The sequence below is a fragment of the Capsicum annuum genome, chromosome 10, assembly GCF_002878395.1.
Source record: "Capsicum annuum cultivar UCD-10X-F1 chromosome 10, UCD10Xv1.1, whole genome shotgun sequence".
Taxonomy (NCBI): Eukaryota; Viridiplantae; Streptophyta; class Magnoliopsida; order Solanales; family Solanaceae; genus Capsicum; species Capsicum annuum.
In genome coordinates this window covers 216,697,248-216,709,088 of record NC_061120.1, presented here as the reverse complement: position 1 = coordinate 216,709,088, position 11,841 = coordinate 216,697,248, and the positions used below count along the sequence as shown (strand labels likewise).

The following is an 11,841-nucleotide window of genomic DNA, read 5'->3' as shown; positions in this document are numbered from 1 at the left end:
TTGATCAAACTCGTATCAAAATTTATTCCTTTTCTCCTGAGTTTTTCCTTTCAAAAAAAAAAAAATATATGCTATATCACTCGGGTTGTTAGCTCAAGAGGTGGGGGTTAGACTTGACCGCTATCACTAGTTGATTTCTTTCATAGGTTTATAAATTCAATTTAATTTTATCGCTTTGATTACACTCTCCTTGGTCTTGTTAACGAAGCAGTCGCCCTGAACAATTTCACCCAGCGAAACAATGTCCATATATAATATTTTATCTCTTCTTATTCACAATCCTCTAGAATTACAAAACCGTTTCAATAAAAAGAGATCAAACAGTTCCTACCAGAAGTTGTTTCATTTCTAGAGTTCGACTAGAAGTTTCTAATGAGGTCAGAGGGATTCAACATGCTCCACCACATTGTTAGTGAGATTAGGGGTGTCAACGAGTTTTAAAGAAAGGACTCAACTATCTGAATTTATATTTCTTTTAATAAAATTGATGATTTATATATAAATTTATAACTATACGAATAATTAGGCCGATTTATTATTTTATAGAAATTAACCAAAAAATATCAAATCGTACTGGATAATACATATATAAAATATATTTTATTTATTAGTTTAATATTAAAATTTTTCCTTTAGAAAAGGTGATTACGGAAGCTACTACAAGTTGCAACATAACAAACACTAAAAGTACTTATGCTAAAACTTATTATGATACTCCGATCAAAACTAAATTATTCCTAGAATTTCGACTTTTTAGTAGTAACTATTTAGCTATAAGGTATTCCAACGATCTTGAAACAAACTACAAGTTATTAGATATGTTTCCTCTCTCATAATTTTATTTCCTTTATTGGATAATTAATTTTAATAGACGCAATTCTTGAGTTTCATCTTAATTGATTTCTTTCTGCTCATGTGATTCAAATTAAATTTCTGGTCTTTGCTTAATATTGTTTTACACTATCATGTTACACTATCGTAAAATAATGAAATGAAATCTCTATTTTTGTTTTGTTTCATGTTTTCTTGATTCATCACCTTTTATAAATAATTAAAATGTCCGGAGAGTTTTTGTCACAGTCACACACAAATATACATGATAGCATATTCTAACTTTCATATTTTTATTTAAAAAAAAAAAAAAAAAATTAACCGCACCGTACCGAATACAAAAAATTGAGATGACGAGACGATTTCGAAAAGTATAGTTTTAATTTATATAAAATAAAATAACCAAAAATAATCAGTTTGGTATGATTTTTATAAAATAACTGCCAAACCATTCATCCCGAGGTGAAACAACTAATTAATAAAATGACATAAATAGCACCCTATCTATCTTAGCATCTATATATGACTGCTTTCCTAGGTACAACTCCTGACAAATTTTTCACATCCTTATATGGTCCAATTTGTCTTGTTTTATTTTACTCAACCTTCTATATAAAGTGTTAAAGTAGAAATGAAATTAACTCCACCACCATTTAAAGAAATGGATGTCCTTGAATATCCTCTTTCTTTCTTGATTATCATCATGTGTTTTACTTATTTTGCATGGTGGAGCCTTAGTAATAAATGGTGGAAATCAAGCTCAGTGCCAATAAATTGGCCTGTTGTTGGCATGTTGCCTGGGCTTATTCGAAATGCTCATCGTATCCATGAATTTACAACTGATATACTTGTAGAATACAAGGGCACTTTTATGTTCCATGGTCCTGTATTTGCCAACTTGAACATGTTAAATACTAGTGATCCTGCAAATATCCATCATATCCTTAGTAGAAATTTCTCAAATTATCAAAAGGGTCCTGAATTCCGTAAAATTTTTGATATTTTGGGGAATGGGATATTCAATGTTGATTATGAGTTATGGGAGATTCATAGGAAGATCACAATGTCCTTATTGGGACATGCCAAGTTTCAAAAATTGTTGGAGAGGAACATGTGGGAGGTGATTGATAACTCGCTACGACCAACTTTTGAAGTGTTTGCTGAACAAGGCACTGTGTTTGATTTGCAAGACATTTTTCATAGATTTGGTTTTGATGTTATCAGCAAATTGTTACTCGACCATGATCCGAAAAGTTTGTCTCTTGATTTACCTCATGTGCCTTGTGAAAAGGCGTTCACCGATGCTTCAGATGCACTTCTGTACAGACATATCTTGCCAGAAGGCTGTTGGAAATTGCTAAAATGGCTTCAAATTGGCACAGAAAAGAAGCTCAGTCGAGCATGGGAAGCTTTTGATCAGTACTTATATCCATGCATTTCACGTAAGCTAGAAAAGTTGATGAACAAAACAAGGAAAGACGAGGACCTCGATGTGTTCACTTCCTATATTGAAGCATACAACCAATGGAAAGATGGAGATTTGGGTACTTTGCAAACATTTCTAAGGGACACTTTCTTGAGTTTGATATTTGCTGGTAGAGACACCTCAAGTACAGCTCTCACTTGGTTTTTTTGGATGTTATCTAAAAATCCCTTAGTAGAGAAAAGGATTAGGCAAGAGATTCAACAACAATTGCACCTTAAAGAAGATGAAAATCTCAAGTTTTTCAAAGTAGAAGAAACAAGAAAACTAGTCTATCTACATGGTGCTTTGTGTGAAACCCTAAGGTTCTTTCCACCAGTTTCTATAGAGGAAAAAATTCCACTTGAATATGATATTCTTCCGAGCGGTCATCGTGTTAGTCCAAACATGAAAATTATCCTATCATTTTATACAATGGGGAGAATGGAGAGTATATGGGGTAAAGATTGTTTAGAATTCAAGCCAGAGAGATGGATTTCTCAACGAGGAGGGATCAAACACGAGTCATCTTTCAAATTCCCAGTGTTTAATGCAGGTCCAAGGACTTGTATAGGGAAGGAAATGACGTTCACTCAGATGAAATTATTGGCAGCTACCATCATATACAATTACCAAATCCAAGTGGAAGATCAAATAATTTCTCCAAGTTCTTCTATTGTCATGCAAATGAAACATGGTCTGAAAGTTAGGCTTGTCAAAAGGGCGACTCTTATGTCCAAATGAAAGTTTACAACATGTCCTCCTCCTTAGAAATAATTAAGCAAAGTGATAATTGAGTCATCTTTGTTACTTAAAATAGCTCAAGTATTGCCTTTACTACTAGATATAGATATAGCCATGTAGCCTTATTTCCTCCTTGTTCTTCTTTGTTTTTTCCTCCATCATCTTTCCATATTTGCAAAATAATTTGCTATAGATGCATAAATTTTCTTTTCTTTTCTTTTCTTTCGATGTTATTCTTCCATCAAAATCGAATGTACCAATTACTTTATTTACTAATAAAATGGGCAAGTCAAATTGGAAGTCTAGAGTCCATCATGGAAGAGTTTCGAAGCTTAAATTTGAAATTTGACCTATCGTAAATGTGAATTGTATCGGGTGAATAATATAGGAAAAGTATCAAAACATAAAGAGGAGCTCACTCTAAAATTTTAGTTGTTTAGAGAAAGATTTGATCTGATGTCCATTTAAGAGTTTCGAAGCTCAAATTTTATACTTTGACTAGTCGCCAATGTGAAATGTTTCAAGTGAATAATATATCAAGCGACTCGAAATACATCTAAGAGCTCATCTCTAAAATTTGAGATTGTTTAAAAGAGATTTGAGTTGGTCGGGATTTAAAAAAAAAATCAACTTGTTGAGGAAGATGTACTATTGCAATGTATAAATATTGTGTATAACAATGTATATAGATGTATATACATCTCTATTATATACTTATACATTATATATACATGGTTATACACTATTTATACTATATAGAAATATTACATATACATGCGGCCATTTAGTTGGAAATTATTTTGGGAATAGTACATTTATTTAAAAGGCCCTTTTCTTTTTGGGCAAATATCATAAATACCGACTGTTTGAAGCTTAGTTATAGAAAAATTTGATATTTTACATAATTACTTAAAATCTCGATTTTGGGTCTTTCGAGATACATAACTAGCTCCCGATACATCCACCGAAGATATATTTTTTCTTGTAAAGATACATAATTAGCTCCCGATACATTTTATTCGATTTTGGGTCTGTCGAGATACATAATACATCGAACGAAGATATATTTTTCCTTGTAAAGATACATAATTAGCTCCTGTCACACTTCCTTTTCAACCAAAAAGATTTCATTTTAGTTCGAAAGGGTTTTTATTATTAAAGTGACAAAATGAAGATAATTTGTTTTGAAAAGGACCTTTTACATTCAAAACTCAGAGTCGCCACTTGGCATAATCTGGTGTGTCAAGTCACCATTGGATAATCCTTTTCAAAATCATTTGACTCTTTAAACTGGCTTGCGAACAGAGATTTCGGCTAAGGAATTCTGTTGACCGAGGGGAAGGTGTTAGGCACCCCTCGATCCCGTGATTCGACCATGGTCGCTTGGTGGAGTGTATCGGCTAATTTTGACACTACGAATGTACAAACCACACAAAACACATAAAACAATCAAACAAACAAACAAAACAAAAAAAAATAAAAATCAAAAGTACAGTGTCCAGTCCAATTTATACAGTCCAAAATAGAAAAATGCAAAAATAAATTCTATCTAACCTACACTAATACTAAATACGCTCCCGTACTTTACCCGACGTCTCAGGCCTTCCTCACGAGCGTCTTCCGCCAACATAGTACATCGGGGTATTCCCCGGTGAATAAATACATTGTGTCTCGAGGCATTCCCCGGCTAAATAAATATATTTGAATTAAACACAATAAACTAGAAACCAAACATTCACACGCACATTAAACATTCAAAATATTTAATAAACACATCACTCCTAAGTTTTGCCTACCCAAATTGACATTTGCCTATCCGTTTCAACATATCATAATTCTATCACATTCCAACAATATTCATGCTCATTACGAATTAAACAAAACAATAATAAACCAAAGTTAATCTAAATTCAACTTTTTATCAATTTCTCAATTTCATCCCCAAACAACCAATTTCAATTCTCAAACGAGATACCATTTCACCAACCATAATCAAGCAAACCAGCCACGAGTCAAAATAAACACACATTCATCACCAACAAGGATCAAATAACACGCAATATTCAATCTAACACCAAATATACTAAACAATAAAATAAAAAGAGAAAGAGAGTAGAATTGGACCTCAATTTGAAGCTTTCAAACTCAATGTTATTCGAATAAAGAGAGTCCTCACCCGGAAACCTCGAGCCGAACTTTAACACCAACAATCCAACTCAACAATGAGAAATAATAACTCGTTCACCATTACTTTTCACCGATACTGTTCACTTTGTTACTGTTCACGCCGTTACTGTTCACGTCATTACTATTCACTTTGTTACTGTTCACGCTATTACTGTTCACCGACACTGTTTACACCGGATTCCCATTGTCCAGATCCTTTTTCTCTCTCAATTTTTTTCTCTCACGCGATTCTCTCTTTCTCTCCCTCGGTTTTTTTATTGTTCTTGTCCGGAAGATGATTTGGTGATTGTTGTTATTGTGGGGAAGATGATGATGAAAGAATGAGCCTCCCCCTTTTCCCCTTTTAGAATTTTTCTTTTATATATTTTATTTGGTTTTTCTTTTTCTTTACTTATTATCCTATGTGGAAGCTTATAATTGGTGGATTGTGGGAATAAGTGTGTGGCATGTGGAAAGATGAGGGTGGCGTGTGGAAAAATGAGTAGGGCGTGTACCTTTTGCATGTATTCAATGAAAAATGGAAAGTGAGGTGTTGAGGTGGCAAAGATGCTATGTATTTAATTATTTTCAATTTTTTTTTTTTTGGGGGGGGGGGGAGAAATTATCAATTAAACAAAAGTATGGTAAGGTGAATAAAACAAAAATAAAAATTAAAAAATAAAATAAAAATAAAAATGATTAAAATATTTTTGGAAAAGGGTAAAATTATGTATCTACATCATGCCCCATTTGGATGTAAACACATGGTGTCTTCATACAAAGCAGTAGACAACGAGACAGAATTTTGTCCTGACCTTTATTCAAAAGCACAGAGCATGAGGAATGAGGGAAACCAGGTCTTGACTTAGGACATTCTACCTACCCAAGTTATGAGGGAATCAAGTGACAGTTATCTCAAAGGATTGGAAGGAGATGGACTATGCCGAGTTGGAGAGTCGAGTGAGGTCCCATTGAGGTTCCAGTCCGCGGCTCTGTTATTACATCAAAAATGAAAATTACAAGTTAAAAACATAAATGAAATTATAAAATCCTATCTACGCAGCTTCTGTTGGACTCTTGACTTGAGTTTCATCACCCTATTCTTCAGGCGGGCTCCTGATTTGAAATTTCTTCAACTTGTTGCTTGGTTTTCAATTTCATCACCCTATTCTCCAGGCGGACTCCTAACTTGCTATTTTCGATCTGTTGACTTTCATTTTCTTCACTTTGTTACTTGACTTTCAACTTCTTCACCTTTTTGCTTGACTTTCAATTTCTTCACTTTACTGCTTGACTTTCCATTTATTCGCCCTGTGATTCAGGCGGGCTCCTGAAATCACATCAAAACTAGAAAGAAAATTATCCCAAACAAAATTATTGTAAAGAGAAAATCGTTTGCCAAAAAAGTAAAGTTCCAAAACAGATATTAAATTTTTTTTTGCCCCAGTTTACCATCAGAAGACTTTTGAGAAAGTCAGATCATACCTACTTGTATGTTGCAATAATGAATCAAGACTCTGACCAATAAATGCATCTCTTGAGAGTAAAATTGAATAACCAAGACTAGGAAGTGCGTTTTCTAAGAATTAAAGTGAGGAATTCTGACTAGAAAGTGTGTCTTCTAGAGATAGAAGTTTAAATTAAAAGTATGCCACCTGACAAATGAAAACTAACAAGGAAGTGTGTCTCATAAGGATTAAATGCAATGACTCGACTAGAAAGTGCATTTTCTAGAAATTAAGGAGAAGGACTCGACTAAAAGGTACGTCTTATAGGAATCAAAGGAAATGACTCGACTAAAAGGTATGTCTTCTAGGGGTCAAAGGGAATGACTCGACTAAAAGGTACATCTTATAGGAATCAAAGAGAGATGACTCGACTAAAAGGTAAGTCTTATAGGAATCCAAGGAAATGACTCGACTAAAAGGTATGCCTTATAGGAATCAAGGGGGATGAATCAACTAAAATGTACGTCTTCTAGTGGTCAAGGGAAATGAATCGACTAAAAGGTACGTCTTATAGGAATCAGGGGAATGGCTCGACTAAAAGGTATGTCTTCTAGGGGAAGGAAAATGACTCGACAAAAAGGTATGTCTTATAGAAATCGAAGGGAATGACTCGACTAAAAGGTACGTCTTATATGGGTAAAGGGGAATGACTCGACTAAAAGGTACGTCTTACAGGAATCAAAGAGAATGACTAGACTAAAAGGTACGTCTTCTAGGGGTCAAAGGGAATGACTAGACTAAAAGGTATGTCTTATAGGAATCAAAGGAGATGACTCCACTAAAAGGTACGTCTTATAGGAACCAAAGGGAATGACTCGACTAAAAGGTACGTTTTATAGGAATCAAAGGGGATGACTCGACTAAAAGGTACATCTTCTAGGGGTCAAGGGGAATGAATCGACTAAAAGGTACGTCTTATAGGAATCAAGGGAATGACTCAACTAAAAGGTACGTCTTCTAGGGGTCAAGGAAAATGACTCGACTAAAAGTTACATCTTATAAGAATCGAAGGGAATGACTCGACTAAAAGGTACGTCTTATAGAAATCAAAGGGAATGACTCGACTAAAACGTACGTCTTCTAGGGGTCAAAGGGAATGACTCAACTAAATGGTACATCTTATAGGAATCAAAGGGAATGACTCGAATAAAAGGTACGTCTTATAGGAATCAAAGGAGATGACTTGACTAAAATGTTCATCTTATAGGAATCAAAGGGAATGACTCGACTAAAAAGTACGTCTTATAGGAATCAAAAGGAATAACTCGACTAAAAGGTACGTCCTATAGGAATCAAAGGGAATGACTCGACTAAAAGGTACGTCTTCTAGGGTCCAAAGAAAATGACTCGACTAAAAGGTACATCTTATAAGAATCAAAAGGAATGACTCGACTAAAAGGTACGTCTTATAGGAATCAAAGGAGATGACTCGACTAAAAGGTACGTCTTATAGGAATCAAAGGGAATGACTTGACTGAGAGGTACGCCTTATAGGAATCAAGGGGGTGACTCGACTAAAAGGTACGTCTTATAGGAATCCAGGGAAATGACTTGACTAAAAGGTATGCCTTGTAGGAATCAAAGAGGCTGACTCGACTAAAAGGTACGTCTTCTAGGGATCAAGTAAAATTACATCTTATAGGAATCAAGGGGGATGACTCGACTAAAAAGTACGTCTTCTAGGAGTGAAGATTCAATTTAAGAAGTATATTACCCAGCAAATGAAAACTAAAATCCCTGGACAGGAAAGTGTGTCTCCGAGGGATATAAGATGATGAATTTTTACCATGATTTAACTATCAAACCTGTGCAGCAACATTGCTTCCTACTTTTGTAAAAGCGAGAAATTAGGGGCCTTGATGTTTAGTCTTTGAAATCCTTGATTTGAAGGTGACATGTGTTCCTGTTTCATGCAAAGAAAAGTTGTGAGTTTAAAAACATGGAGGCAGGTTTGTGGCTTTGGCTTTCGTGGAAAACGCTCTTGCCATCATCATATTTAAACTTGCTTCCAACCCTTACATATATCATTTACTTGATGCATCATTGACCCAAACTCAGATTATTAAGAGTGACTTTGAAACAAACATAGTATCTTTGCTTTACCATGCTCTTCAGATAAATCCTTTGAACTTTGGTATTTCCATAAGTTCCCAGACTTTTCTGTTGACAAAACTTCTAGATGCCCTTTTTTTGGCTCACAATCATGTCTCTTTCATATACTAGCTTTGTCTTGCTTTGTCTAATTAAAGAAGCTGGTAGCCAGTTTTAAAATCTTTTCTCACTTGTTTCGACATAGACTTGACTCAAAGACTAGAGAAAAAATGACAATGATTTTATTTGTATAACTGACTCAATAAAATAACAATAAAAAATAAAGAAAAGAAAGAAAAGACAATGAATGTCCCCATTTCAAACAAAGAAACAAAAAATTTATCTAGAAATGATAGTCAATTCTAATGATTATGCCATGCATTTTGGATTAAGCTGCCTGATCTTTCTATTCAAACTTTCTACCAATTGTTATTGAGTTAACTGGGCTTGAAACTGAGTTGTTTTCTTAGGTTAATTTCCTTTAAGACCTCATTCGACTAGTGACACCTTGAAGGGTTTTCGCCAATAAGTCTCTCTTATTTTTTTTTAGCTCACCATTTCCTTACGATGCTCGTGAGGGTTTTTTACCAATGAGACTCTTATTTTTATTTCTCTCAACTCGCAGTCGTCTTATAGTGCCCGTAAGGGTTTTCACTGATAAGACTCTCTCATTTTTATCTCTCTCCTGATTCCTTATGCTGAGGAAGACAAGTAGTTCCCAAAATGCATCATCATATGCATTGCATGCTTAGCCTTAACATTCTCAAAAATTGATCTGAAGGTCTTTCTTTGATTGTAACTTGATTTTTGGATAAGGTTAGAAAGAAAGGATGGCATAAGGCCCAAACGACACTTGAAGTGGGGTAGGATTTACAACTTTTAGAATCGACTCAAGCAATGAGGATTAACTCATGCCCAAGTTTCTTTTGACTGGGCAATTCTAAATTGTTTATTTGGTTGGATAGAGCCCTTAGTAGGGCAGCCTACGTATCTCACCCTCGAGAGAGGAGAATTAGGTCATGCATAGTTTTGGCAGCTTGTTCTTTTGGTTGATTCTGATTTTTTTTTCTTTTGTTTACTCTTTTTCTTTTTGGGACTTTTCTGACTATATTTTTCTCGACGCTCTTCTTTTTCTCTTTTTTTTTTTTGAAATTTTTGTAACTCTAATATTTTGCTCGACACCTTTTATTTTGAGCTTTGTTGACTCTATATTGATTCCAAAAGAGGTGTATGAAAGAAAATAAAACTAAGGCTCAAATGGGATAAACAAAGGATGACACAATGTTTGGATAACAAAATGAAATGCCTTCGTTATATCAATCTTTGAGAATGCAAGCACATAACATACAATTTGAAAGTTGGAGATGAAGATCATGTGCGACATCTTTTACAACATTAAAGTTGACTGAGTCTGTGCATAACTACTTCTTCTGTGCTTTTCTAGCATACAACTCTACTTTTGTTGTACATTTCTTACATTGAATGACTCATGATTTCGTGGAGCTGATTTTTTTTCTGTTCCTCTTGATATAGGATCACGCATCCACTGTTTCACCTAATTGAGGCATGCCTTACAATTAATGACCAAGTTATTCTGGTGATTCTCAAAATAATTGCCTTAATTTTGAAAGAAGGTTTCAACAGGGTCACTAAATATCTTAACACGCTACCTATTTCTCACATGCTTTTTCTAACTTTAGCCCTCTGATTCAAAGTTCATGCTCAAATTGGATTTTAAGATCTAGCGAAGAATTCCGCCAACATGTCATATCACTAAAGCCAACATAAAATGTACGATATAAATAAACCAAACAAATAACATATATTTAAACACAAAGGAAAAATGGACACTCTATTTAGTTGAAATAAAAGATAGGAAAGGTTTGACCATAAACGACAAAAGGGACAAAACAAGATAGATCCCAAACTACCATCTTGAAATAATTTGGATAGCAGGAAAAAAAACAAAACAAACTACCAGACCTCTTCCTAGTAGGGAGAGGGGTGACTTCTCAATTTCTTAGCCTGACATATTAGCCACTGATTTGTATATCAACATGATTAGAGCTTCCACCACTGTCATACACATTTCCTTCAATAAATAAGTTCTGGATCCCCATTCTTAACTCATTGCCTCCCACATATTATGCAGTACCGCGTGCTGGTGAAGAACTCTGTGGGATGGTCGAGGGACCAATATTTTGCACCACAATCAATTTATCTTGAATCATCTTTTCTATTTCTCTTTTCAAAGTACGACAATCTTCAGTACTATGACCCTGAACATCAGAATGATATGCACACCATACATTAGGATCAAAATTTATTGAATGTGGGTCAGGTATATACCCAAGGAGAGGAGTGATCATGCCCCTATGTCTCAATCTTTGGAATAAACTGGCATAGGACTCCCTAATAGGAGTGAAATTATCATTTTCCTTTCTCTTCTTTGCAAACTCTGGCCTCAAATGAAACTTGAATTTAGAGGTTCCTTGGTAAATTTATGAGGGTCGGGGACGATGTTGAGGGACAGGTGCATGCCATTATGGATAAGAAGACGGATGGGTGCACAATTGTGCATTGTTCAAAGGACATTGAGGAAGTGGAATGGAACTCCTTGGATTTTGAAAAGAGGAACCTTCTTGTAGATGAATAAGTGGATTTGATATGTAAGCTCAGGATTAAGGCTGACAGTATTGGTGAGTTGGACCTCTCAAACTCTGTTTTGGTCCAGACACAACAACAGATGCGTTTTCCTTCTTCTTTCCTTCAGTTTCTCTTGAATGATTGCAATATCATCCCAAATGTTTCAAAGAATCATTCTGTCCACCAAGCTCCTCAAATTTTGATATCTCAAAGCTTGGAGGAAGTTTAACAGCTGAAAACATGCCCCAGTTTTTCTACGAAGCATCTTTATAGCACACAATTCCCAAGGAACTTTTTAAATCATTTTCTACACTCTTAACTTTCCCAATAATTTTTTCTAGGTCTTCTATCATGCTAGGATTCTTAGTAATAAATTTTGGCGGTCCACTTAAC

General features: G+C 34.8%; 1 protein-coding gene across 1 annotated transcript; it reads left to right on the top strand.

Annotated features, from left to right (window-relative positions):
* The first annotated feature begins 1,469 nt into the window (after positions 1–1,469).
* On the top strand, positions 1,470–3,104 carry LOC107844665 (alkane hydroxylase MAH1-like). The gene has a single exon (XM_016689028.2). It carries the CDS (start codon positions 1,493–1,495, stop codon positions 3,035–3,037), a length of 1,545 nt encoding a protein of 514 aa, XP_016544514.1. The 5' UTR covers positions 1,470–1,492; the 3' UTR covers positions 3,038–3,104.
* Positions 3,105–11,841: the final 8,737 nt, after the last annotated feature.